This window comes from Anas acuta, chromosome Z, assembly GCF_963932015.1.
Source record: "Anas acuta chromosome Z, bAnaAcu1.1, whole genome shotgun sequence".
Classification (NCBI taxonomy): Eukaryota; Metazoa; Chordata; class Aves; order Anseriformes; family Anatidae; genus Anas; species Anas acuta.
The window spans coordinates 17848070-17873643 of record NC_089017.1 but is presented as its reverse complement, the minus strand read 5'-3'; the positions used below and the strand labels follow the sequence as shown (position 1 = coordinate 17873643).

At 38.2% G+C, this 25574-nt stretch overlaps 2 protein-coding genes across 5 annotated transcripts in view; one reads left to right on the top strand and one right to left on the bottom strand.

The window, feature by feature from the left end:
• Positions 1-1545: 1545 nt before the first annotated feature.
• Positions 1546-14627, bottom strand: PPWD1 (peptidylprolyl isomerase domain and WD repeat containing 1). The gene is made up of 11 exons (XM_068667453.1): positions 14471-14627; positions 13583-13685; positions 12789-12889; positions 11604-11724; positions 8465-8912; positions 7703-7893; positions 7034-7223; positions 5466-5647; positions 2942-3023; positions 2328-2510; positions 1546-1911 (listed from the first exon to the last, which is right to left on the bottom strand). The coding sequence occupies exons 1-11, from the start codon at positions 14625-14627 to the stop codon at positions 1768-1770; spliced, it is 1902 nt and encodes a 633-aa protein (XP_068523554.1). The 3' UTR covers positions 1546-1767.
• CENPK (centromere protein K) overlaps positions 14626-25574 on the top strand; it is a 25071-nt gene continuing 14122 nt past the window's right edge. The window contains exons 1-5 of one of the 4 annotated variants that reach the window (XM_068667461.1): positions 14626-14758; positions 15529-15671; positions 17578-17664; positions 20435-20491; positions 23187-23259. In XM_068667461.1, the coding sequence (XP_068523562.1) occupies positions 14626-14758; positions 15529-15671; positions 17578-17664; positions 20435-20491; positions 23187-23259 (493 nt within the window). Of the gene's footprint in view, positions 14759-15435; positions 15672-17577; positions 17665-20434; positions 20492-23186; positions 23260-25574 lie in introns of all 4 variants that reach the window. The other 3 variants (XM_068667462.1, XM_068667463.1, XM_068667464.1) reach the window with 3 other exon arrangements.

Sequence of the window (25574 nt, the reverse complement as noted above, 5' to 3'; positions counted from 1 at the left end):
GCCATGGGCTGCCAGCTTCTCCAGGAGAAGACTGTGGGAGATGTGTCGAAGGCCTTGCTGAAGTCGAGGCAGACTACATAATGGCCTTTCCTTCATCCACCAGGCAGGTCACCCGGTCATACAGGGAGAGGAGATTGGCTGGGTAGGACTTGCCTTTTATGAACCCATGCTGCCTCGGCCTGATCCCCCCCGGTGGTCCTCCAGATGCTGTGTGATTGCATGCAAGACGACCTGTTCCATCACCTTCCCTGGCACCGAGGTCAGGCCGACAGGCCTGTAGTTCCCAGGCCCTCCTTATGACCATTCTTGTAGATGGGTGCCACATTAGCAAGTCTCCAGTTATCCAGGACCTCTCCAGATGACCATGACCACTGATAGATGATGGAAAGCGGTTCAGCAATCACCTCAACTCCCTCTGCCCCCTGAGGGGGATCCCATCTGGCCCCATGGACTTGTGACAGTCCAGCTGGAGCAGCAGGTCTCTGTTTCCACCTGACCTGTGGGGGTTTCTTCTGCTTCTCGTCCCAGACTTCCAGTTTGGGAGGCTGAGTACCCTGAGGATAAGTGGTCTAGCTAGTACAGGCAGATGTAAAGAAGGCGTTGAAGAACCTCAGCCTTTTCCTTACCTCAGTAGTTGTGTTCCTGCCTGTGTCCAATAAAGGATGAAAAGTCCCCTTGGTCCTCCTCTTGTCATTAATATATTTATAAAAACATTTTTTGTTGTCCTTAACCATAGTGGCCAGATTGAGCTCATGCTGGGCTTTAGCCTTCTGACCTTCTTTCTGCATATGCGGGCACCTTCCTTGTACTCTCCCCTAGTTGCCTGTCTCTTCTTCCACTGGATATGAACTCTTTTTCTCCCAGACACTCAGCAGAAGTTCTCCGTTCAGACACATGGGATCTTCTTCCCCACCAGCCCACCTTACAGCACACAAGGACAGCCTGTTCCTGTGCCTTCAGACTGCCTTCCTGGACCCCTCTGCTCTTCAGGACTGACTGCCAAGGAACCCTCTCTACCAATGCCCTGAACAGCTCACAGTCAGCCCTCTGGAAGTCCAAGACAGCAGTTATACCAACCCCCCTCCTGACTTCACCAAGAACTCCACAATTTCATAGTCACTCCACCTAAAACAACTCCCGACCACCACATCTGCCACCAGTCCTTCTCTGTCTGTGAACAGCAAACAGAGCGAGGCACCCCCTCTGGTAGGCTCACCCACCAGCTGCTTCAGGAAGCTGTCTTCCATGCACTCTAGGAACCTTCTAGACTGCTTCCTCAGGGCTGTATTGTATTTCCAGCGTATGTCCAGGAAGTTGAAGTCCCCCACGAGGACAAGTGCTGGCAATACATACATAGCCTAAGGGTTCTGACCTCTTCCTCTGTCAAAGATGGCACTAGCGTAAAAAGGTTTAGACACGGAAGATGCAAATAAATACCAGAAAGGTACAAACTATACCTTGATTATATCTAAAAACACTATCACGAGCCATGGTAAAGACTTGCATCTTCAATCTTGCATAGAAGAGACAAGAAAAACAGGAGACTTTGTAAGAAACAAGCAAATGTTTTTACTTTAAAAGACAGTTACCAGAAATACACGCTTAGGGCACTTCAGGTACATGAAAAATGGTAGAACTGGTGTTTGCTTTGTCCTGCCACTTCTTACATCCAGGAATTATCAAAAAGGTTTTTATTCATTCTAGGTCCTTTCTGTGTCCCACAGTGCTGACGTTTTTCTTTTCAAGTTGGAACCCTCAAGTCTTAGCTTACTTCACTGTGATATTAATGATGCTGATATCCTCATAGGGTTTGTCGGTTTTGGGATTGACTTTTACATTTGAGATTCTTTGAACAACTTCCATTCCTTTAGTCACCCGTCCAAACACGCTGTGCTTGTTGTCAAGCCAAGGCTAAGGTACAGGAGGAGAAAGAAAAGACATACATGTAGGCTAGGTACCAACCAAAGAAGAAAGTGACCTAGAATAAGTGAACATGGATATATTTTATATCTCAAGACTATTAAACTGAACACATACATTAGTCTAAAATATGCTAGTAATAAACAATTGCAAAAAAGTCTTTTACTAAGAATTGGGTAAGGCCCTTACTCCCCAAGTCAAAAGGTCATGTGATCACAGCACCTTCTTATTTTTAGATAATTGTTTCAGTGAAGCCTACACATTGTACATCTTTGTGTATAGCATTAACTTGCAAAATAACAAGAAAAAGTTATTTCAACAAAGGTTATTGTGTTCCTTTTTCTACCAGAGAAGTTACTGTGTTTTTACTATGCAGTTGTATCTGGCAAACTTTTAATATTACTTACAGTTGGCACTACTGTAATGAAAAACTGGGATCCATTAGTATTTGGTCCTGCATTAGCCATGCTGAGTGTGTATGGTCTGTCATGTCGTAAAGTTGAATGAAATTCATCTTCAAATTCTCCTCCCCAGATACTTTCACCTCCCATGCCTGTACCCGTTGGGTCACCAGTCTGAATCATGAAACCCTGCACAGAAGTTAAATGTTATTACATCGTCCCATAGAACAAAAAAGCAAAAATGGCTTATGCTAACTGCAATGACTTAGGCTTCATTAATTCTAGTGCAATAGAAGTAAGACGCTTTACAAGATATGCCACTCTGGGATGAAACTAAATCATAATTCAAGCACAATTGCTGAACTTTCAATTTGCTGAATCTTTCAATTTTGAGATTTCTTCCATCCTGTCAGTTACAGGACACCTACTGAAAAGCTTCATGCAGTGATAAAGGTCATCAGAACCTCAAGTGTTGGTGACACATTTCAGAAAATTACGAAACCATTCCAGAAAGCCTTGTGCAAAAGGCAAATAAAAATGTTAACAGAGAGGGCTGACCACAAAGTTACATTCTGTAAACCTACAAAAAAAAACAACAAAAAAAAACTTTTACAAGTTACCTTGATAATACGGTGAAATATGTGTCCATTGTAATAGCCATTTCTGCTGTGCACACAGAAGTTTTCCACGGTTTTAGGGCACCTAAAATCACGTAACAGAAAATACAGGCTACAATACATATTTAACCGTATTGTGGCAAGGCCATAAAGATTTCAGGCGAGACTGAGATGCTGTTGTGCTGAGCACTGTTTCAGCATACTAGAAAGGGATCAAGTAAGGATGAACCAGCCTTCCATTTTCTCAAACCCAGAGATGGAAACAAAACTTGAGAGGAGTATAGGGTTGCATGATTACACGAGAAGTCAGCAGCATGGTCAGGATCCAAATATTTCTCAAAGCCTAGGTCAAGACACTACTGACCAAATGTTCCTTCTCCAGCTTTTTGTTTACATATTCTCAATACATAAAACCAATTAAGGAATATAAGCTCCATAAGCAGAAAGGTGTTACTACTGTTATCCCTATAATTCTCTTAAGCTATGTATGTAAGGTGTCCAGTGCTGTGTACAAAAAGTGAGATCTGAAACCACACTGTTTTAGTATTACAGAGCAACTTTGCAGTCAACACCAAGCCAGTTTTCCTCCTTTGGAACTACTGACAAACACTGTTCCAAACTAGGGTGAAAAGGTATTCAATACTGATGTAATAAAACCAAAACAAAGCCTTTCACCTTGTGATTTTTTTGTTGTTGTGTGTTCCCCCCATTCTCCCAAGAGTAGATGCTACCAGAGCTGCAGTTCTTTTTGCTAGTTCTTCCACTGGTTTTAGGAAGTGGACTAGTAGTCACAGCAGATCTGCATATGCAGATTTACAGTAACACACATTTTCCCAGTAAACCAGACAACAGCCAGGTTAAGTCTATGGCTGCAGAGTTACTTTAGCTGTGACAAGGAACATCAGTTGAGCTTAAGTCATACTCTAAAGCATCTTGTTAAACAGCACCAATAACATAACTAATGGAACAGACAGGGTGCTTTCCCAGCTCCTGCTAAGCAGTACCAAAGTAGTCATTCATATTAATCTACGAGCACATGGTCAGAGATTTAAAGGGCATACAAAGCCACATCCTTAATTCTGTACTTTAATTTTTGAATCACTTTTATCTTAAAAGAGATTTTCATTTCAAAGCTCAGACAGAAGGAAATACTAGAAAAGAAAGGACAAACATAACCATAACCAAGACTGATAATACTCTTGTGTTCAATCTAAAAAAAATAATGTCTACAAAACATTGCAATGAATTTAACAATATTGTGCATGCAAATACACTGAGATACTGTCATAAGAATTAGAAAAAAGTCGTAAGTAACGTAGCTTTGCCTGTCACTCACTAGTATATGCTGTACCATTACTGCAACATATATGCTACAAGTAAGAATTACAGGAACTAAGTCTTGATGGAAGGAGAAATCAGTTAATACAGCAATGGAAGACTAACAGCCCTACAGGGTAGAATTAAGGTTGTGTTGCCTTAACTGTGCTTATGACAAACCATGAAGCTGTTTCTGGAGAAACATGGACTACACCTAGATAGTCTATGTTTCAATTTATAGCAAACTTGGCATCATATATAAATCTACTGTTCCGTAACAAAATCTTTGCATGTACTAATATCACAGAGTAATGCTAACGCAAGACCTTCAATAATCATGCACAAAACACTTAATAAATGATATGCCTGGTTTGGGATATACACTGCACTAATGTTATATGCTAGTATGAATTTTAAGTTGCTCTTGAAGGATCTGCAACACTGTAAAATGCAATACAATTGCCACATTTGGAAGTTGCAAACAGTACTATTTATCCTTTTTAAAAACTGGAGTGATGTTTCCCCTTTTCCAGTCACTGTGGACTTCACCTGACTGCCAGGACTTTTCAAATATGCTGGACAGAGGCTTGGCAACTCCACCAGCCAGTTCCTTCAGGACCCTGGCATGCATGGCATTGGGCCCTATAGACTTGTACCCACTCAGTTTCACCATGTGGTCTTGAACCTGCTCTTTGCTTACAGTGGGAGGCATTTTGCTCCCCCAGCCCCTGCCCTGAGGGTCAGGGAAATGAGATGTGGGAAGCCTGAATGGCAGTGAAGGCTGAGGCAAAGAACTCGCTGGGTACCCTCAGCCTTCTCCCTGCCTGTTGTTACCAGAAATCAAACAGCACTGCCTTACAAAAATACGTAGCTTGCATAGCCACATCAAACCATCATGATCTAGCCACATCTGAGGTCTAGAGAACAAACAAAAGTTTAGGAATAGACCTCCGTAACCAATAAATAAAAAAGCAAAAAAAAAAAAAAAATCATTGATGCTTTGATCTACTTTTGCCATACCTGGTTAGTGTTTGTCAAGAGCCACACTGTGGTAGCTCGAGGTATTACAAAACTGTCAGGAAATTAGAACAATAAAAAATGAGGAGGAAAAGAACCATTCCTAGCTTGGAAGATAAGTCTTGGGTACCGCCACCAAAAAAACACAGAAGGAAGGCAAAATACAGTAACAGAAAAACTGCCAAATACATACTCAACAGGAAAAAGCTTGATATGAATATCTCCCATGCTTGTGTGGATAATGGCACTATCAGAAACTCTTTTGGGACCTTCTGCTTGGGTAGCAGCCATGACCTCTTCTTTAGAAGGTTTCTCATTAAAGACATCTCTGTCCGAATCTGCGCTCTTTGTATCTTCTGGTTCACGTTTAGTAAACTGAAAAACAAAAGAACTGAAGGTTAGAGTTTGCATTTCTCTTTTGTTTTTCCTTATCTTACAAAGCACCCTGCACCCGAGACATCAATGTGAAGATTTAACTTTCTAGACAGCCAACTAGATTTGGAATGTTTTCATTTCAGAATTCAGAGACTGCATTTCGCTGTTGTTCGTTTCCAGTACAAATTCCAGTACAGATACATGTAAGACCAAATAACATTTTATAATTTATCTTCTAAACTTGCCCTCTCCCAAAGAAAGCCGACAGTACTAGTTCAGCACCATTTCTTTAGAAAGGAATGGAGAATCAGTGTGTTCTACTATATTCAGACAAAACTTTTGGTTTCATCATAACATTGCTGGTTTCATTACAAAGTCAAACTAAATTCTCTTATCCGAATGCTGTATTAATTCAACGCTATAAGAAAAACCGCAAATTCAACCTAAAATAGGAAAAACCTCTGAACTGAAAATTTTATAGCACTTCTTAAAGAAGCAAGACTTACAATAAATATCAGAATACACAAGTATCCACAGAACTATGTATAATTATGTATTAAATGACAATCAATAATTTTCTGCATGCATTCACTTGCCATGTACTCATGATTTCTGTAGAAAGAGTGATGTTTCCATATGGGTTTTAAGTATTTTTCCTTTCTTGTTAAACTGTTTAGAGTAGTATATTCCATCATATACTTTATACTAACCTCACAAAGGTTTAGAAAATATACTATTTTACTCCAACTGAAAACACGATCAAATTCAAGCACAACTAACAACAGACAGGGACCTCTAACAGAGCTGACCTCTAACCTTTGCTCTGATTACATCCCGGACCAAGTACTATATACTTACTCCAGATCTGCTTGACTTTTTCATTGCATCTGAACTAAAATCTAATTTCTTAATCTTTTTCACTTACCCATAAAGCACTTAGTGCTACTGAGTCCTGACACTACTCAGAATTTAATAATTTTTGTTAAATAATTTATACATAGCTAATCATTGTTCCTTTACCACTATAATGCCTCATTAGTTTTTTATAAATGTTCTCATGTAAGTTTCTTAAACTAGACCATAAGTCTGCACCCCTTCTCAGAGAACTGTAACTGAGACAGCTAAAAGGATCCAAGTTTCTTTAACTACTTGAGCAATAGTGAAAACAAAATTAGAGGCTACACAGCTATTTTTAGACAATTTTTAGCTAGCTTAAACTAAAAATTCTAGAATGTACTTGCAATTTAAAAGGACACCTCTAGAAAAGTTGTGTTTGCAAGTATTAAAGACAATCAGCATGGGAAATGCACACATAGAAAATTAAAAAATAATATAGAGAAAACATCAATAGAAGAATAGAGTTACTTAAATAAACACCATACACACCATGTAAAACCTGTTTTTCTTAAATGCTGTGCAGATTACTGTTGGATCTGCCTGGATATTCTGCAGAACAGGATTTTCAGATGCCTTCATCTCTATAGTGATTGCAGCACGATGTTTCTTTGCTACTCCTTGGAACAAAGCTAGTTGCATCACCCTGATGTTCTCTTGTTTTCCCAAGATACGAATACACCTGAAGTACAAGAAGAAAAGTGTAACAACTGTTATCTGCTCACAGTCAGACAGTATCTCTTTTCTGACTGCAACAAATGAAAAGCAACCAAAAGCCCCTCAAAACAATTTTTTACTAATTGTAATTATAATGCTTCTCTACTCAAACTTGCTACGTAATTTTCTAGTCAGACTCCCTACCCCATAAAAAAACAAACTGCATGATCCACATTTACATTGCTATATCCAGTCAGCCACAGATTATTTGATCTCTCAACTTTAATATGAATATGCTTGCCATATTTTCTCATTTTACCAAGCTTTGAACTGAAATGACCCAGTAATAATCATGGGAATATTTTTAAGCAACAGTTTCAGGTTCTCAAAATCAGGTTCTCAAAAAACAACAAAACTTAGTAACATCCAGTTACATTGAGTTTTAAATATGAGCAACTAAGTATGGACTCTGAAAGAAACTTATCTATCTCCACTGAAACTTACCTGTTAGTCTCCACATTTATGACCTTAATGCCCAACATTGTTCCATAGAGAACGAAGTGTCCAGTTTCATCAAATATTATGTTAATTAATCTTACTGCATCCACTTTCTCCAGCTCGCGCTCAACTGCCATGCGTCGGCCAAACTCCATGTCTGGTAGTTGCTGCCTCATCTGCTGAAGTTCAGTAAACATCTAAAGAAAAAAAATAATAATCACATGAATACACTTCAAAATTCTGACCCAGTTCAACACTAAATCACATGCATAGAAAGTACAGAATCCAAGCAAGACTTCACAGCTCAAACTACTCGAAGAGTTAAAATAAAAACAAATAATACTATTTTAACGACCTTATAGCCATGCTGTTGTATTAGGCTCAAGCAAAGAAAAAGAAGTATGTAGCTGTCTAGCAGAGCTTTGGAAAGACTATAAATTTGTTTCATTATTACAATTATTACTTGAAATGGTAATTACTAATTACTATTTCTAATTACTTTCTCATAAAAAGAAATCTAGCAGTATGAAAACATAAATGAAAATTAACAGCTCAGTATCACTCAATAGCTAACATAAATCAGTGAGAATTAATTTCAGGGCAAAGCAATGAAAGAGGCAAGGAAGAGAACAGGGAAAACCATTTCTGCAAGAAAAACATAACAACTGAGTTCAGCTTTAAAAGCAGATGATAACGTAGGTAAAAGTGCCGATTAGTGAAGTCAAACAGAGAAAAAGTCTCAAAGAAGAGAAGCAAGACCCAACTCACACTCAGAGATTCATCAAAGACTCTCATGAGCTTTCCCGTCAAAAATCGGAAAATTCTAACTTTTCTGTCAGACCCAAGGGTGGCCATTTTCTTGCCATCAGGTGAAAAACTTATACTGGATGGGTACGCCTTGCATTTAGCAAATTCATATAGATCAGTATCTGTTTTGTACTCCCAGTTCACATTCTTGGGAAATTTGTATTCATGAGGAGTACCAGTCCAGTACTCAATCATTCCAGATTTGTCAGCAGACACTACTACTTTGAAGACAGGGTTCAACCGTATCTGAGTAAGAGAGGATGTATGGAGTTTATCAAAAACATGAAGTGGCTGGTTATTTCCTCGTCCATCATATATGAATATTTTTCCTGTGCTCTTCTCAGATGTTGCAACAGAAGATATGGCATCTCCAGGGCAATATACCCATTCACATTGGCCAGGGGAGTAGCTGCAACAAAGAATGGAAGGAAAACAAAAAACAACAACAACAAAAAAGAAATAAGAACGGATGGTTTTACTCATGTAAGAATCAAGATAAGCTATAAATTTGAAATCAAATATCTGGAGCAAGTTTTGAGCTTCATTTACTCATCTTGCTAATATGTATCTTGCTAAAATCTAGCAGTGTTATCACCAAGCTTTCCCAAGCAACATGAATCAGTGGATGGTTCAGCCCATTTCTGTTGCTTCCATATTGTTTCATAAAGAGGCTGTGACAGAAACCAGCACAGGTTAGGTAGGTGGGTATAAAAGAAGAAAAAGGATAGAAATCCAAATAAATAGCACTGAGTAGTATTGAAGATTGCTACTCAATTTCTATGAGTCTAGTATTTCTCTCCCAGCTCTAAGTGATTAAGCTTCAGTACAAATGAAGACAACTGCACCTGTGCCATATACCTACTGAAAAGTATAACTGTAAAAAAATGTAATTTAATTACCCAGATGTAAACAAAATTAAGACAATCACGGTATATTCAGTAGCTGTTCTGAATGTATTTAAGAAGGAACACACTGGCTACTAGCGAATGTAATCTAGAAATAAAACAAACCAGAGATATGGTCAATAAACCAATAATCAAAGGGTTTTTCGTTTCATTATAAAAACTTTTTTTTTTTTTTTTTTAAGTGTCTGTAAGCAAAGATTCCAAGAACTGGAACTCTAGAACTAAATGACAGGCAACGAAGGAATGATACTGACATCTCCTCTGACATTAAAACAAGGAATTGGACTTGATGATCCTTATGGGTCCCTTCCAACTTGGGATATTCTATGATTCTATGATACAGTCTCCACAGGAAACTCTTATTTAGAATCCTATCAGACTAACAGATATTGAAGGTGTGATGAAGAACAGACACTTTATCACTTGGATTTTCACTGTGAAGGATACAATTGGGGAAAAAAAAAAGCAGTGGTGGTGGGTAATAAATAAAATGTCTCATTGTTCTGTGCAATGTTATACACACTTCCTGCAGAAATACCTGTTTTTCTCCAGATCATTTACGGAAGCATAAAGCATGGGAATCCGCAGACAGATACACTGTACAGATTAGTTAAATATGAAAGGATCTCAAGAATTTCAGACAAAGCTAATCAACTGTGAAACATACTGGCATGTATCTATCAGAGCAGACAGCACAAGATAATACAAGGTGAAAAGACCACACAGCATTTATGAATTCTACATTAACCACTGCAAGCCTGAGCAAACAGCCACTAAAAAATTTTCATTCAGGTAAACAGAAACCAGATGCTCAATAAGCATTAATGCAGGAGATAAAACAATGAATCTTAAATCTAAAAAGCTATTCTCAGTAATGCTTGTATTACAGTTGTATACTTTTCTCTTCTTCATTAAAAAGTTCACTTCAGGTCAAACCCAATTATTTCTGAAAAGATATACAGGCAAGGGGAGTTTGATTACTGCTGCTGAGGAAAAACTGTTAGAGATATGTCAGAGATATACTATAGACAAACATTTGAAGTATAAATCAGGATATCCTTGATACAAAATAGGTTTAAAATCTACCTTAATTCCCTTGAATTCTCAAGCAACAAGAAAAAATATTTTATATTTATAACAAATATAAAAGTATTTTTAACATGAAATTAATTGTATTTCATGGTATAGTTTTACCAGTTTTTTAGTGACATACAGGGCTGCTAAGTACAAAACACCAGTAGAAACAAATGACTACAGCTAACTTGAATTTTTCCACAGCAGACAGACAAAACTGAATCAATTCCTATACGCTACGTAGGTTACTCGGACAATGTTATTCATAACATAACCAGAAATGCACTAACATAAGCATTTACATGGACATTCTGAAAAATACCAGAATATCATGTAGTTATAATAGCCTTCAAAGCAGTGGAATTCTTAACACTTATTTCAATTAAAAGAACTATGTCAATACTGAACATTTTTGAGTTTATACCTTGACTCAATGTCACAATTAACCAGCAAACAACAGACTTCAAGAAATAGATGCTTTCAAAATTCAAGAGACTTTTGGAAACATCAGTATTTCTACCATTCTTATTATAGCATCCACTGATCCTCCCACCTTCCAAACGAATTCCTGCAATGCTGTGTGCCTCGCTTTCCTCTGCTACTGATATAATTCCAATAACATACCCCCACATTCTTTATCTACATACTGTGTAACAACAGCAATTCTACAATAGCAAGACTAAGGAAAACTATATTCTTTTTAACAGAAGAAGAAATTGCTAACCCTAAGACAGCAAATGATGACAAATAACACAGGCCCAATTTCTTCTCTACGTGAACTGTTAGTTAGCTGTCATTTTTAAATTCAGTGCCAAACAACAGGAAGAAAATAAAGATGTCTAGCTAAACACGTTAGAAGACACCACATCCTTCTGCTTAACATTAGATGCTGAGGACAGGTGCAGCCCTACTACACTTATCTGAAGGGTACATATAGTCATACATTTTTCTACACTCAGGCAAGCAGTCTCCACTGGATACATCATTTTGGATAACTCACTTCTTCAGGTTCATTTGATTGGCAAAAAAAAAAATCAGTAAGAATGAATTATTTACTTAGCTCTTATGTAAAATGACTCCCATTTGTAATCCTAAACATTTTCAAGAACCAAGCAACTTACCCAAGTTTCAGCATGTTGATCATATCAAAGTTGACTACATCGAACACCTTCATGGCTTTGTCATCTCCAACTGAACAAAATAACGCCCCCTCTGAACTAACAGCAATACTCTCGATAACACCTGTTAAAACAAGGTAACATACTCTTAAGACACAGGAAAGGGACATTCTTCATTTCAGTTCTCCACAGAAAAACAAAAGCCATACAGACATCTAAAACTGTTTCAGCTGTTTCTCCATCTTTTTTGAACTAAAATGTTGTGTTAAGGGTTTTTGTTTTTCTTTATCTTTGCTACCACACGTTTTGTATCCTATCACTGTTTACAGTCAGGTAAGTGATGACAAACTAGTTACCATCTACCTAAGCAGAAGATTATGATTACAATTATTTTAATATAAAATATTCTTTTTTAAAAAACAGAAGATTATTACACTACAAAAAATGAGCTCTTAGACTTGCATCTCTCAAGACACAAAAAGCAGCAGAATGCTAACTCTTACAGTCCTGCTATTAACATGCATAATAATCAAAATTACTCTGCAATTGAGACTTCACCAAGTTTTTCACAGTACTTATTTACACTTGGTAGGCTTCATTCTCATGTTTTGTTTCTGTACATAATGAGAAGCTGATAGCTAAGATCAAGAACTTACTGTAACATTTTTTTAAATTCTAAAAAGAAACAGTACTTTTACTATTTCTTATTATTTTTTTTATTGTGACAGTCTGTATATCAGACTGTTTTTTCCATCAGGCAGATTATCATTTGTAATAGCAATGAGTACCTTAATGCTTAGCATAGTACAGATGGCGGATAACAAAGGTACCATAGCTTAAAGTAACATTTTTTTAAACATCTCTGGATTTTATGCACCCTGCTCGTCTTTTTTAACTAGACACTTTCTCTCTGTCCTAGACATTCTGCCTACAGGCAGAGCACAAGGCATTGCAAAGGATATAGGAGATCTCTGCAGGAGTCATCTCACCTGTTTTATTCACACCCTATTCATCCTGCAGTTTGGGGGCTGAATGTACAGGACAGGGGAACGAAGGACAAGACATAGATATCATTTAATCCCTGACTGCAGTAAACAGGTCCCAGAACCCATCTCCTTTTTGTTTACACTTCCTCCTCAAACTTGGGCAGCAGGGGTGAGTTCTATAAACAAAAAAGCGAATTCTTACCTAAGTGGCTACGGAAGTGTTTAACAAACTCAATCCCTTCTTCTATTTTTTTCCAGAATTTTACATGTCCATCATGACTGGCTGTTATGATAAAATCTGTCCTACAATTACAAAAGAAGAAAAGCAGAAATACAGAATTAGAGAAATACACATACTTCACTCCACTTTTGGACAATAATTTGCATTATGACACTAGAAGTAAGGTAGTACAGAAAATGAACTTCAAACAAATCACTGTAACAGTCTGTCTGAACGGGTACTATCAATCCTGAAAGAGAAATAATTATTTTAATGTGCTCTACATTCATCTATGAAAGGTCAACAGCCTGAATTTAAGAAATATGTAATACTATCATTTTTTACTATGTAAGTTTTACTTCTCATTTAGGTCTGGTTTTACAGCAGATACTATTTGCTATTATTAAAAAAAAAAACACATATATATATACATATTTGTAAATAGATACACACACAATAGACAAGAAAACGATCTCAACCCAAGCAATTCTGCTGAATCATATTTCAGATGCTTTCAGTATTTCCTATTATTGTATATACTGTCCGTTGCAATACAGATTTTAAGAACCCCTTTTCATCTATTTAAACAATTTTCATCTTGCTTATAAGTCCTCTCCTTTATACTCAGTTTTCAAAAAACCTTGAAATGCCACATCTGCACATAACTTTCCTTTATTAAATTTCTGCATTGAAAGCTTCTTAGTATATACAAGAACATATCTCTGATGACAACATACAATGGGAAAACAAAACAAAACAAAACACCACAGACTTACTTGGTACATGCCACGTGTGTAATGACATCTCTGTGCATGTAACTGCGTTCATACATCGAAGCACATGGTAGATTTTCAAGATAGACATGTTCAAATTCAAGGACTAAACAAAATAAAAGGAAAATCAGGAAGTGTATTTTATGAATGTTTTTATGAAAAACTTTCATTAAGCTTCTGTTCACCATCATTACCTTTGAATACCTCTCATTCCCAATTTTAATAAAGAGAACATCAGGACTTTGTGCAAACATAAAAGGGATTTCCACTCTGGCTTTGTGCTCAGAGTTCTTGATTCTTGGTGGATTAAAGCCACTCAAAGCCTTCTTTTACCTTTACAGGTGCTCCCCTTTACGGTTATTTTAAAGGGGAGCACCTTTAAGGTTACCTTAAAGCCAGTTACCCTGGCTTTCTGAATACGTAGAAAGAATTTCAACACAACTTTTAAAGGCCTGCCAGGACACAGAAGATCAACCACAGCTCATTTTTCTTCCCAAAAGGACAATGGCCTTGTCCTACAAGGGTTCTGTAGGTACATCAGCGATACACGGAAGGCTAGCGAACATGTGGGCCCTCATGAAGGCAGTGTGAGACCTGTTTAGCTGGGACACGGAGAAGGATGAGGCACTCAGTGACTTGTCCCTAAGCACCACGTCCAACCTCTCCTTGAGCACCCCCAGGGACGGTGACTCCACCACCTCCCTGGGCAACCCGTCCCAGTGCCTGACTGCTCTTTCTGAGCAGAAATGTCTCCTCATTTCCCACCTGAACCTCCCCTGGCACAACTTGAGGCCATTCCCTCTGCTCCCACCGCTGGCTACCTGCGAGCAGAGGCCGACCCCAGCTCCCCCACACCCTCCTCCCAGCCCCATCCCTGCAGCTGCCCCTCACCTCTCCTCTTCTTCGCCTGCGCCGCCTCCCCCGGCAGCGGCCCGACCCAGCGCTCCCCATCTTCCTCCCCCTCCTCCTCTTCCTCCTGCTCCTGCTCCCCGCCCTCCGCCGCCGCCTCGCTGGGCTTCCTCTTGCGCTCGGTCTCGGTGGCCGCCATGCCGGGCTGCGTCACCGCCCCGCGCCGCCCGCCCGCCTGCCTCCCTTCCCCTCAGCTCCCGCCCAATCAGCGCCGAGCGCGGGCACAGGCGGGAGCCGGGCCGGGGCAGCGGAGGGAGCCGCGGCGCCATGGTAGTGGCCGGGGGGTGGGGGTAGGGGAAGAGGGGCTTCGCCCCTCGGCCGTGGGGGTGAGGGGGTGTGGGGGGCTTCCAGAGCCTAAATGGGGCTCACGGGAAAGGCAGAGGCTTCTCGGTGGGGTTCGTTGCGTTAGGGTTAGGGGGGGGGGTGTTTATGGCGCAGCGGGGCTGTTTGGGTTGGGGGTAAGGAGGGAATTGGAAGTTCTTCCCTCAGGGGGTGGTGAGGCGAAGGCACGGGCTGCACGGAGAAGCTGTGGGAGCCCCATCCCTGGAGGGGCTCAGTGCCAGGCTGGATGGGGCTTTGGGCAACCTGGGCTGGTGGGAGGTGTCCCTGCCCATGGCAGGGGGCTGGAACTGGGAGATCTTTGAGGTCCTTCCAACACAAACCAGTCTGTGATTTCTATAACTCACTTGCCTTCAACGGAGATCTCCTTAGCAGTGTGGTCTTTTTGGGTCGTGACAAATTAAATGTGTCATTTGCATCTTTTTTGTGTTCATATTCCTTACCTGTATGTGAAAGACAATAGCAGAATTTGTGAAATCTTGAAGTAAAAGCATTTTTCCCTTTGGGGGAGAGGGGGAGAGAGGGGAGATTTATATTTAATAAAATAAAAAAAATATTAAATAAATAATAATTGTTTATTTTCCTTCACCAACTAAACATTTCTTAAGAAGGTCTTAAATCTTTAAAGAAGAAATTGGTGTATTTACCAAGTTAAAAAAAAAAAAAAGTTTACCTAGTTGTGTACTGCCTGTTTTACTGAGTTGTGTGTTGCCTGCATACGAGGCAAGAAGGAATAACAACATGCCAATGCTTGAATAACAAGAAAGAATATAACATGGCAGGAATAAAAATGCAAAGCTACAGCACAGGTGATGAAACAGCAGAAGAACCCCCCATTTCTGAGGTATGAAGTACAAACAGAAACCTTATCTTACCATACAGAAAAAGGGGAAACTGGATGATACAAGGAGAGATATATGCAAAAAAGAATGACACTATGATGAACGTAATTTAGAGTTAAAATTAATAGCAGGGTATTAAGGACCACAGATGAATTTAGTTGCTGGTACAGAGAGAGACCTATAGTATCTCCTCAAAACATACACATTTTGTAACTGTAAAAGCTGGTGGGAAAGTTTTGAAGGTCAACAATGTTAAAATTGTTGTAATCATTTAAATGGTTTTTTTTTGCTACGTATTTAGAGATATTTATTTCATATCATATTTTCACATTGATGAATTGTATTACTGAGTAGAGGTCCAGGGTGAAATAGGGATCGGACTTTTGGGGGATGAAACGTCAACACCCTTTAAAGTTTCCCAAGGTTATTTTTTTGTTTGTTTTGTTTTTCTTTAACTTCAAGCCCTCTCAGCTCTGCTGCTTTGGCTTTTTGCCATAAATAAGATCTATTAAAGCTTTATTTCTGTTTGTCTCCTTGCCAATTTCTGGTCTAAGAGAAAAAAAAAAGTCACATCTCAAGACTGCTTAACTTCTTTATTAGCTTTCTGTGGGGGGACTTTGCTGGAGGCATTTCAGAAGTCTTAATAAATTATGTGAGCTAGTTCTCTTTCATGTTATGGAGACATTCCAAGACTGTTAAGAAGATAATGATTTTCCTTTGCAACAACTGTACTCGTTAGACCTTATCAGATCACAGTGATCCAGATTTCTTAGTGTTCTGTTTTTAATTATTGATGCAACAAATTTGCCAGGAAGGCTTAGCAGAGGTATTGCTACTTTTCAGTTTTGTAGAATACTGTCAGTGTTCAGGGAGAGATTATGATTATTTAATTTTTTTTCTTATTCACTCTGCTATGGCATTCTTGAGCTTTGGAAATGCTATTTGAGTATTTCACTCTTTCAAAATTATTTTTTTCAGCATATTTTTCTGTGATCCCTCACTTTTATTCTGAAGAAGAACAAAAGGTTGAATTTCTGCATCAGAAGATGATGGAGACACTTATTTCTTCTTTGTGTGTTTATTAATGCTTCTTTTTAATCTTTACCTATTTGGTGGCCTTAGTGATCCACTTAAATACTTTAAAAAATGTCCTGCCTCTTAAAAAAAATTCCCTTTGAGTGCCAGTTTGGCCTTTCTGTTTTTTTCTCTTACTTGCTATTGTCACTTAATGTCTCTCTCTCTACAGACTTAATTGGGATCACATTTTTAAATATGTATGTGTTTCTATTTAACCCAACCATCTCTCAAACTTTATAACTTAACCCTTGATGCTTGTCTGCTGGCCATCCATGCTCTCTTTATTTAGTTGCCTGCATATCTTTCAGGTTCTTTTGTTGTGTGTTTTCTTTCTAGCAACCCCCAGGACACTTGAATTCCAAATCTTTTTGTTTAACATCTGAAAAGTGTCCTTAGGAGAAATAGATTAGGACACTTACTGTAAGACAGAGCAGAAGTAACTATCCTTAAGAGCTTTGTGGATGTATGAAGAAAATTATGGCTTTGAAGATACGCACTTATTCTACCATTGTATCTTTATTTAAGTTGTCAGGAAAAACAAAAAGAACAAGAACACGCAGATGATCCAAAGCAGTTTTCAAAATTCAGGTCTTTGTGATTCAATTAAAAATGTTTTTAGTGTTCTATTTCAAAACCTTGCTACAATATTAAAGCTAATTGATGTAACTAAATGATTAGGTTCTGTCTAGAAATACTGGGGAGTTAACTAAAAACTTCTGTACTCAAAGGGATTGCTCTGGTTCGTGTTTGACCTAACATAGGTATGATTCAGTCATGTGTTAATAACGATTGTTGATCTGCATATTAACTACTAGATTTGCTTGTTAATAGACTGAAGAATCAACTGCATCAGGTGCTGTAGATGCCAGGGAGGAACTCTTGAATGAATGTGAGAGTATCTGGAGTCAGATGGAAGAGGTATGTAAATCATGAATATTGGATCATATTTGTTGTTAACTGTACCGAGCATTTTTTGTTATTTCCTCTTCCTTCATTGTATGCTTACTGCACCCCTTCCAAAGAAACAACAACAACAAAAGGAAGAAGACCTTCAAAAAGGCCAAAGGTAGATGTGCTGGCAGGAACGAAGACTGCTTTGTGGTGTCAATATTTGTTTACAGTGTGCTGATTTAGTTAAATGTTTAGTGGGAGTTAAATACTTAATAGAATGGGAGTACGTATTAAAACTAGGGAAAACAGAAAAAATAGTTCTATTCTGGTAGTATCGTTACACTGAGACTGAGATATTTCTGAGCCTCTTTCTCCTCCCAATGTGTCTTTCCTTTAAGACCCTCAGTACTTGTGAACCGTAACTGACTCCCACCTTGCATGAGGTTTCCGTTAGCATACGCTCGTGCAAACTGATGGTTACATCCTTAATCATAAAATTTATCTCTCTTGACAGACAATCCAATATGCTAATGATAACATTTTAAAGCAAGTTGTTTTTATTTGCTTTTTTTTTTTTTACTTAGGCCAATCCCAGCAAAGATAAACTTGTAACAGCTGTGAGCAAACATTATGCATTCTATAAGATTCTGCTGAGTTTACTGAAAACTCATGTTCAAAGTTATATTTTGAGTGTCTTAATTGCTTCATTTGAGTTTTAGATAGTTCTTATGTACCACTTATTTGCTTGTGTTTTTACGTTATAATTTCAAGGCATTAAAGTATCAGAAACTGATGTAAGAATACTTCTCATAATACTTTAAGTACATACAAACCACGATTCGTAAATTGCACAGAATTAGATTTTAAAAGGATAATGTGATTTTATTTGCTTCTATGTGTAAACCTAACACTTTTCATGTTAGTAAGAATTTAGAACAATGCATATGTTAATACTGAACAAGTGGCAGGGAATCCGGTACTAGGAAGGTTTCTGAAATATTGTCGTAAGTTATCAACAGAAGTTTTGCTTGGTACCGTTTCAGAGGTTGTGAACTTTCTTTGAGAGTTTCAAATTAGAGGAGAAAACAAAATGTTTATTTTTAATTTAATTGAAAAAAAAAATCTCTTTCCCAGCATGACCACGACAATTCAGGAAGATGATAATATGTGTTATATGCAAGGGATGTTGCATATGTTGGATGGAAGTGTTAAGCACCCAAGGTGTTTAAAGAGCTGGCTGACATCATCGCGGGACTGGGACCTCTCTCAATTATTTTTCAATGATCTTGGGAATCGGGAGAGGTCCCAGTAGACTGGAAGCTGGCAAATGTTGTCCCAGTTTTCAAGAAGAGTAAGAAAGAAGACCCTAGCAATTACAGGCCTGTCAGTCTCATGTCAGTGCCTGGTAAAATTATGGAGAAGAAGATTCTTGAAGTTATTGAGGCGCACCTGGGGGACAATGCAGTCATTGGTCCCAGGCAACATAGGTTCATGAGGGGTAGGTCCCACCTAACAAATTTGATTTCCTTTTATGATAAGATCACGCATCTAGCTGACCAAGGGAAACCAGCTGATGTGATCTTTTTGGACTTCAGCAAGGCTTTTGACACAGTTTCCCATAGGAGCCTACTGGACAAAGTGTCTAGCATACAGCTAAATAAAAACATCACACGATGGGTGAGCAATTGGCTGACAGGCAGGGCTCAAAGGGTTGTGGTTAATGGGGCTGCATCTGGCTGGCAGATGGTCACCAGTGGGGTCCCTCAAGGCTCCATTTTAGGGCCAGTCCTCTTCAATGTCTTTATAAATGATTTGGATGTTCAGCCCGGAGGAGGCTGAGGAGGGACCTCATCGTGGTCTACAACTTCCTCACGAGGGGCAGTGGAGAGGCAGGTGACCTATTCTCTGTAATCAAGAGTGATAGGACCCATGGGAATGTTGTTAAGCTGAGGCAGAGGAAGTTCAGGCAGGACATCAGGAAGAAGTTCTTCACCGAGAGGGTGGTTGCACACTGGAACTGGCTCCCCAGGGATGTGGTCACTGCACCAAGCCTGAATTTAAGAAGCGACTGGACTGTGCACTTCACACGGATTTCAAAGAACCACTTAGTAATTCTGCTTAGTAGAGTGCATCCTGTGCTGTCCTGGAGCAGAATGAATTGCTGACAGTTACAAAACAAGAAAGAGTTTATTTAGCAGGTGACTTATGCTAAAGCCTTGGATAGCTGTGGTGACCTGAACTTAGTCTTGGTATACATCCCACTGCAGTCAATGTGAGCTGATACACTGCACTCCAAAAAGAAACAAAAACAAAACAAACAAACAAGAACACCTGAAGTGTACAGTATATTGCCCTACTAAATGAGGTGAAACAAATGGGTATTATAATGTGATATCTCTATTTGGAAAGCTAGAATAGTAGCACTTGTGCTAATTCCCAATCCAGCCTTGTCCATGACTATCATTTTTTCCCAGTTTCTCATGCTCTCTATCTGTTCAGTATCTTTCTCCATGCCAACTTTTCGCTTTTAACTTGCCATTTTCCTGAAATCATACATCCTCTTATTGTTAGCTGATGGTTTTCTACTTTTCAATGCAAGTTCTACTTTTCTACTGCAGTATGGTTTCAAAATATTTTCTGTTCTGGGTCAAATTCCAAGGGACGTGGTAAGAGCCAAGTAAAAGCTTTTTTTCTTATAGTAAACAGTTTTTGTTGGAATTTCTAAACATCTTATTTTTTTGCTGCAAAAGGCACGAGTGAGTAAACATTTTCTGTCTTTTGTTTGTTTTTTACCCAGTGTCAGAGCAAGATAACACTTAAAAGAGCAGAACCACTGACAGAATCAGATGCCGAAGTAAGACTTTTTTTATTCTTCACAAAATATTTGTTTTTTCTCTAATGAAATGGTGTGCTTCCAAAAAGAAAATGAAGGAAATGAAATTATCTTCACTTATGCTCTAAAGTTGGCAGCTTTACTCTTATTAACTTTGAGACTTTATTTTGAAGTACATTAGTGTCCAGCAAACGCTGAGAAGTTGTATTTATGTATAGCAAAAAGGTTACAAGCAGTCCTGTATGTACAACCTGATGTATGACTAACATAAGGAGCAAATCATTGGACATGTATTTTTAAAACTATATCTCTTTAGTTTTACTCTGGAAATTTGTTTTTGGAAACTTTGTGGATATCATTAGAAAACTGATATGCTTGAATTAGAAAATATTAGAGTGATGTTGAGTGCCTGAACACGAGCTCCTATATCCTGAAATTTTGAGGAACATGGAAAAAGGCAGTGTTGGCTCACTGTTTAGTTGCTTGTAAATTCTTAATACAAACTTTTAAAATGGAATTTTTCTGTGGACCCTAAATTTGGAAATATACTGGATGGTGAGTGAAATACATACATTTTATAAATCTTTATCTTACAGGACTTTGGTAAGTATATTCAGATAGTTCATTCAATATATTTGAATGATTAACAGAAACGGGTTATTTTTTTCAGAGATGTATTCGTAGAACACGTTCAGATATTGAATTACTAATGTATATCTCTTGCTACTAATAAACTGTGTTCTAAACTGTTATTTAATCAGAATAAATAATAAGTAAAGATGGATATTTACATCCATACAATACAATCTTTCTTCTTACAGGACTAGATAAAATCCTAACAGCAGAAATAATTCTTGTATTATTTTCATTGGGTGTAGGCACAGAGTTATGCTTCTTTCCAGCTTTACTGTAGTGCACCTTGTCTACTTGTAATTGTGCTTTGTAAAAGCCTTGTAATTAATACTCAAACTTTGAAGATGTGCTTTTCTTAAAAACCCTTATAGCAAGACAATGATTAAATGGAGTTGCTAGGATGTATTGTACTTCATGACAGAAAAGGGGAGGAGAGGAAAAGGTTATGTTGGACCCTCTGTCAGCAATTTTGTTATGATCTTATTAAACCCCTAATATAGGCACTTCTATTTTCATTGTAGCTGGCAAAGAAGCTGTGGGTTTTTTCTTGCTCTTGACCTTGTCACTGATGTTCACTTCTTAATCACCTCAAGATCATAACTTGCAATGTACTCCATGCAGTTTTATTCTATAAGCTTGAGTCTATTCTACAATGTCATGGTTTCCTTACTGAGCAGTGTATTTTGCTGGGAATATACATGTGCATAGGGTGTGAGGGAGGCATGAATACTGGCTTTATCTCTTTGTCTGTTGAAGAGTGCTTGATTTACAGCTGCTGAAAGGTAGTGTTGTATATCTGATGTCCAGTTACTGGAGCAACCAGAACACTTTGTACATCCTTTTTATGAAGTTGAAAAGATGAAAGAGCAGAGTGATGGTATTGTCAAGAGTGGTGTTCCAGAATTACAAAAGAGATTGACACCACCTGATGTACAAAATAAAAAACATCTGCATGGTAGTTTATTTCTTTCAGTTTGATTTTTTTTTGTTGTTGTTGTTTTGCTTTTCCCCATTCTTCCTAATATTTTAAAAGGTTGTCTTTTAAAGATGTACTTCTCAAAGTTATTTTCAAAGTTATTTTGAGTAGTGAAAAGCAACATTTATGTTTTTGATTCTTGATATATCTATTATGAGATCTTGCCTGATGATTCTTAGCACTTTTTTTTTTTCCTCTTTCCTTCGGTCAAGAAAAAGCTAAATGCAACCTGCAGTGCCTTTTACTGAATGCATTGAATGCTTGACTACTTGTTGCATTTCAATGAAAGGTTAACTTCCTATCAGACATTGTATGATACATACATATGATAACACATATTACATATAGGTGTATTTGAAGAAAAATAAAAGGTGCAGTCCCCAGCTTCAGGAAATGGAATAGTAACACATATATTCTTTCTCTAAAGCATAGTAAACTAAATGCATTTAATTTAAACTAAGTACATTTTTTACGGAATCTGTGGCTGTTTATTTTTTGTGGTTGTTTTGTTTTTCAAAAACTATCTTGAACCAATGTGTAGTCTTATTGCTGCTATATTTTCAGTGGTTACAGTGAGCCAGAGTAGTAGTCCAAAACATTTTTTCTTGAGTCCGCAAATGGAGTTTTGATAGGAGATGTATTTGACTACTGGTTGTCTGTGTTGGTTTTTTATGTTTTGTTTTTTTTTAAGACATTCTTTTATTTAGTCATCACACCTATCAGTGTCAGTCTACTTAACCTTACGTGTGTATCAACCATGCATCTAAGATGTAATGAGGGTGTGAAATACTGTGGCTTCCAGTGGCTCATCTTCAGTTGTGGTGACTGTCAGATACTGAAGAGAAAGTTAAGGGGAAAAATACCAATTCAGGGTACTTCTGATCTGCAGCTTTTGAAATGAGAATGAAAACATTTCTTGATTACTGGAACTGGCTTTTTTAATCCTCTTGAAGGTATAAATGGTATATTCCAATAGGTGCTCTTTTGTTGTGTGTGGTGGTTTTTTTCTGAATAAACCTAATAAATTAATTTTTATCCCAGTCTATCTTATTCTACTCTAGAACAATTCAACACACTTAAAGAGATCCTTAATTTCTTGTTATACAGATTTCCTTGTTAACGATGCGAATGAAAGCTTTAACAGTGGAGTTTAGTCAATGGCAAATAAGAAGTCCTGAATGTAAGTAGCTGCTTACATGTAAGGCTGACTCACATTAACTTTTGCAAGGTCTTTTATCTAAGCATCTTAGGCCATGTATGTTTTTCTCATTGTATTATAAGTCATGTATGTCTTGTTGTATTACCATGCTAAACTAGTTAAAATATAACATTTCCCACCATAGCATGTATGTTTAATGTATAGTTATTATGCCATATTGTTTTATCGTTTTGGTTCCTCTCAAAGCAAGGTCTACTGCTATTTATGATTCTGGACAAGAATGCATAGTTCCTGGCACTGTCAGTTAAATGGGGAATAATTGTTAGCATATTTCCTAAAACGTCTTGCACCAGATCACGAAAGCTCATTATCCTGTCATCCTTTTTTTTTTTCTTTCTGTGATTGTTTCACAGAAGCACAGAATCATGGTTTGGGTTGGGAGGGATCACCAAGTTCCAACACCCTGCAGGGACACCTCCCTCCAGGCCAGGTTGCCCAAAACCCTGTGAAACCTGGCCTTCCAGAGATGGCACATCCACAGCTTCTCTGGGCAACCTGTGCCAGTGCCTCACCACCCTCTGAGTAAAGAACTTCTTCCATATATCTAATTGAAATCTGTTTTCTTTTAAAGCCATTCCCCCTTGTCCTATCAATACATTCCCTGACAAAGAGTCCCTCTCCTGGCTTCCTGTAGGCCCCCTTTAGGTACTGGAAGTTTGCTATAAGGTCTCCCCCAAGGCTTTTCTCCACCAGGCTGAACAACCCCAACTCCCTCAGCCTGTTTTCATGGAGAGGTACTCCAGTCCCTTAATAATGCTCATGCCCCCCCCTTGGGGGGAGTCCTGAGGGACTCTACTCATCACAGGTCTACACCTGGACATTGAGCCATTGACTGCAACTCTTTGAATGTGACCACCAAGCAAATTCCTTACCCGCAGAGTGGTCATACAATCTAACTCATCTCTCTCCAATTTAGAGGCAAGGATATTGTCCAGGGCAGTGTCAAATGCTTTGCACAAGTTCAGGTAGATGACACCTGTCACCTTTCATATTTCTCCCCCATTTCTTTAATTTGTACTTCCTGTTTAGGACAGAACTACTTTAGTAAATGACTAGTTCTGTCGTCTTGCTGTCATAAAAGAGGCTGATGTATTTTTAATCATTCCAAGTATGGCTAAATACCTAACTGTAATTTGTCCAGACATATTTTTATCTGTACTTCCTTTTTTTTTTTTTTCCTCAATTAATTTTGTACAGAAGTGTGCTTTATTATAATTTACTAGCTGAAACCTTGAAGTGAACTTTTAATGGTAAACCCACTACTCTGTTTTAAAATACCTGAAATACCTGACCCCTTTAGATCCAAGCTAGATAAAGAGGTAGAAACCCTTTTAATTTATTGCTACAACACAGGAATCAAGCTGACTTAGTGATCCTAAGAAACACAAACCACTGAGACAAGTGGTAGGTCTCACAGTTGTTCAGCGTATCTGTCAGAACAAACAGATTTCTCAGTTCTTCCAAATGCCTTCTGTACGTAAGCATCAGTGCTAAGTGACTCGGCTCTGTTTTAAGGCTGATGTGACCAGAGAATGTGAAAGTAACCATGCAGTATCTAACTGATTAATCTGCTCTTTCAGATGTCCCATTTAGAGACTCGTAAGACAGTTTACACTGCACTGTCACTAGTATTTGTTAGCATCCACATGTCAAGGACCTGTTAGCTCCTTTCAGCCTAATAACACTTGTTCATTTATCTTTAAATGCATACGTTGGCTCAACTCTTTTGAATATTTAAATGCCAGACGAGTCTTGGTCTTCCTAACATTCCTAGCGTTTTGGAAACACAATGTAGACAGCAAATGGTGATTTTCAATACTCTGGTCACACTGGAATGTGTTTCTAGGTGAACATTAAAGTCACTTCTCTAGCTTCTTTTCAAAGCTTAGGTAACTGCTGCATAGCATATGAACAAGTAATAGGAGCTAGAAAAAATACAAATGGTTCTCTTTTCTTATAAATAGATGCTGTTTTTCTGTTGGAATAAATTTATAGTTCATGTGCTTTGCAAGCCTGTAAGAGTAGTCAGCCTCAAATGTTTCTTAGAGTAGAGGTATGTAGACCAAAAGTATGACATTGAATAAATTTAGGAAATACTGGTTCTTGGCTGCTGTTCATGAATAAGCTGCTGGCTGAAAGGAAATGAACTGAAAACACTTTCATTTTTATCTGGATAAAATACCTGGAGATGTTAGGTTCCTTTACTAAAACGTGCAATTATTTTAAACTTCAGGCTATTTGTTTAAAAATATTCTTGGGGCTTGACATGTTTTTAT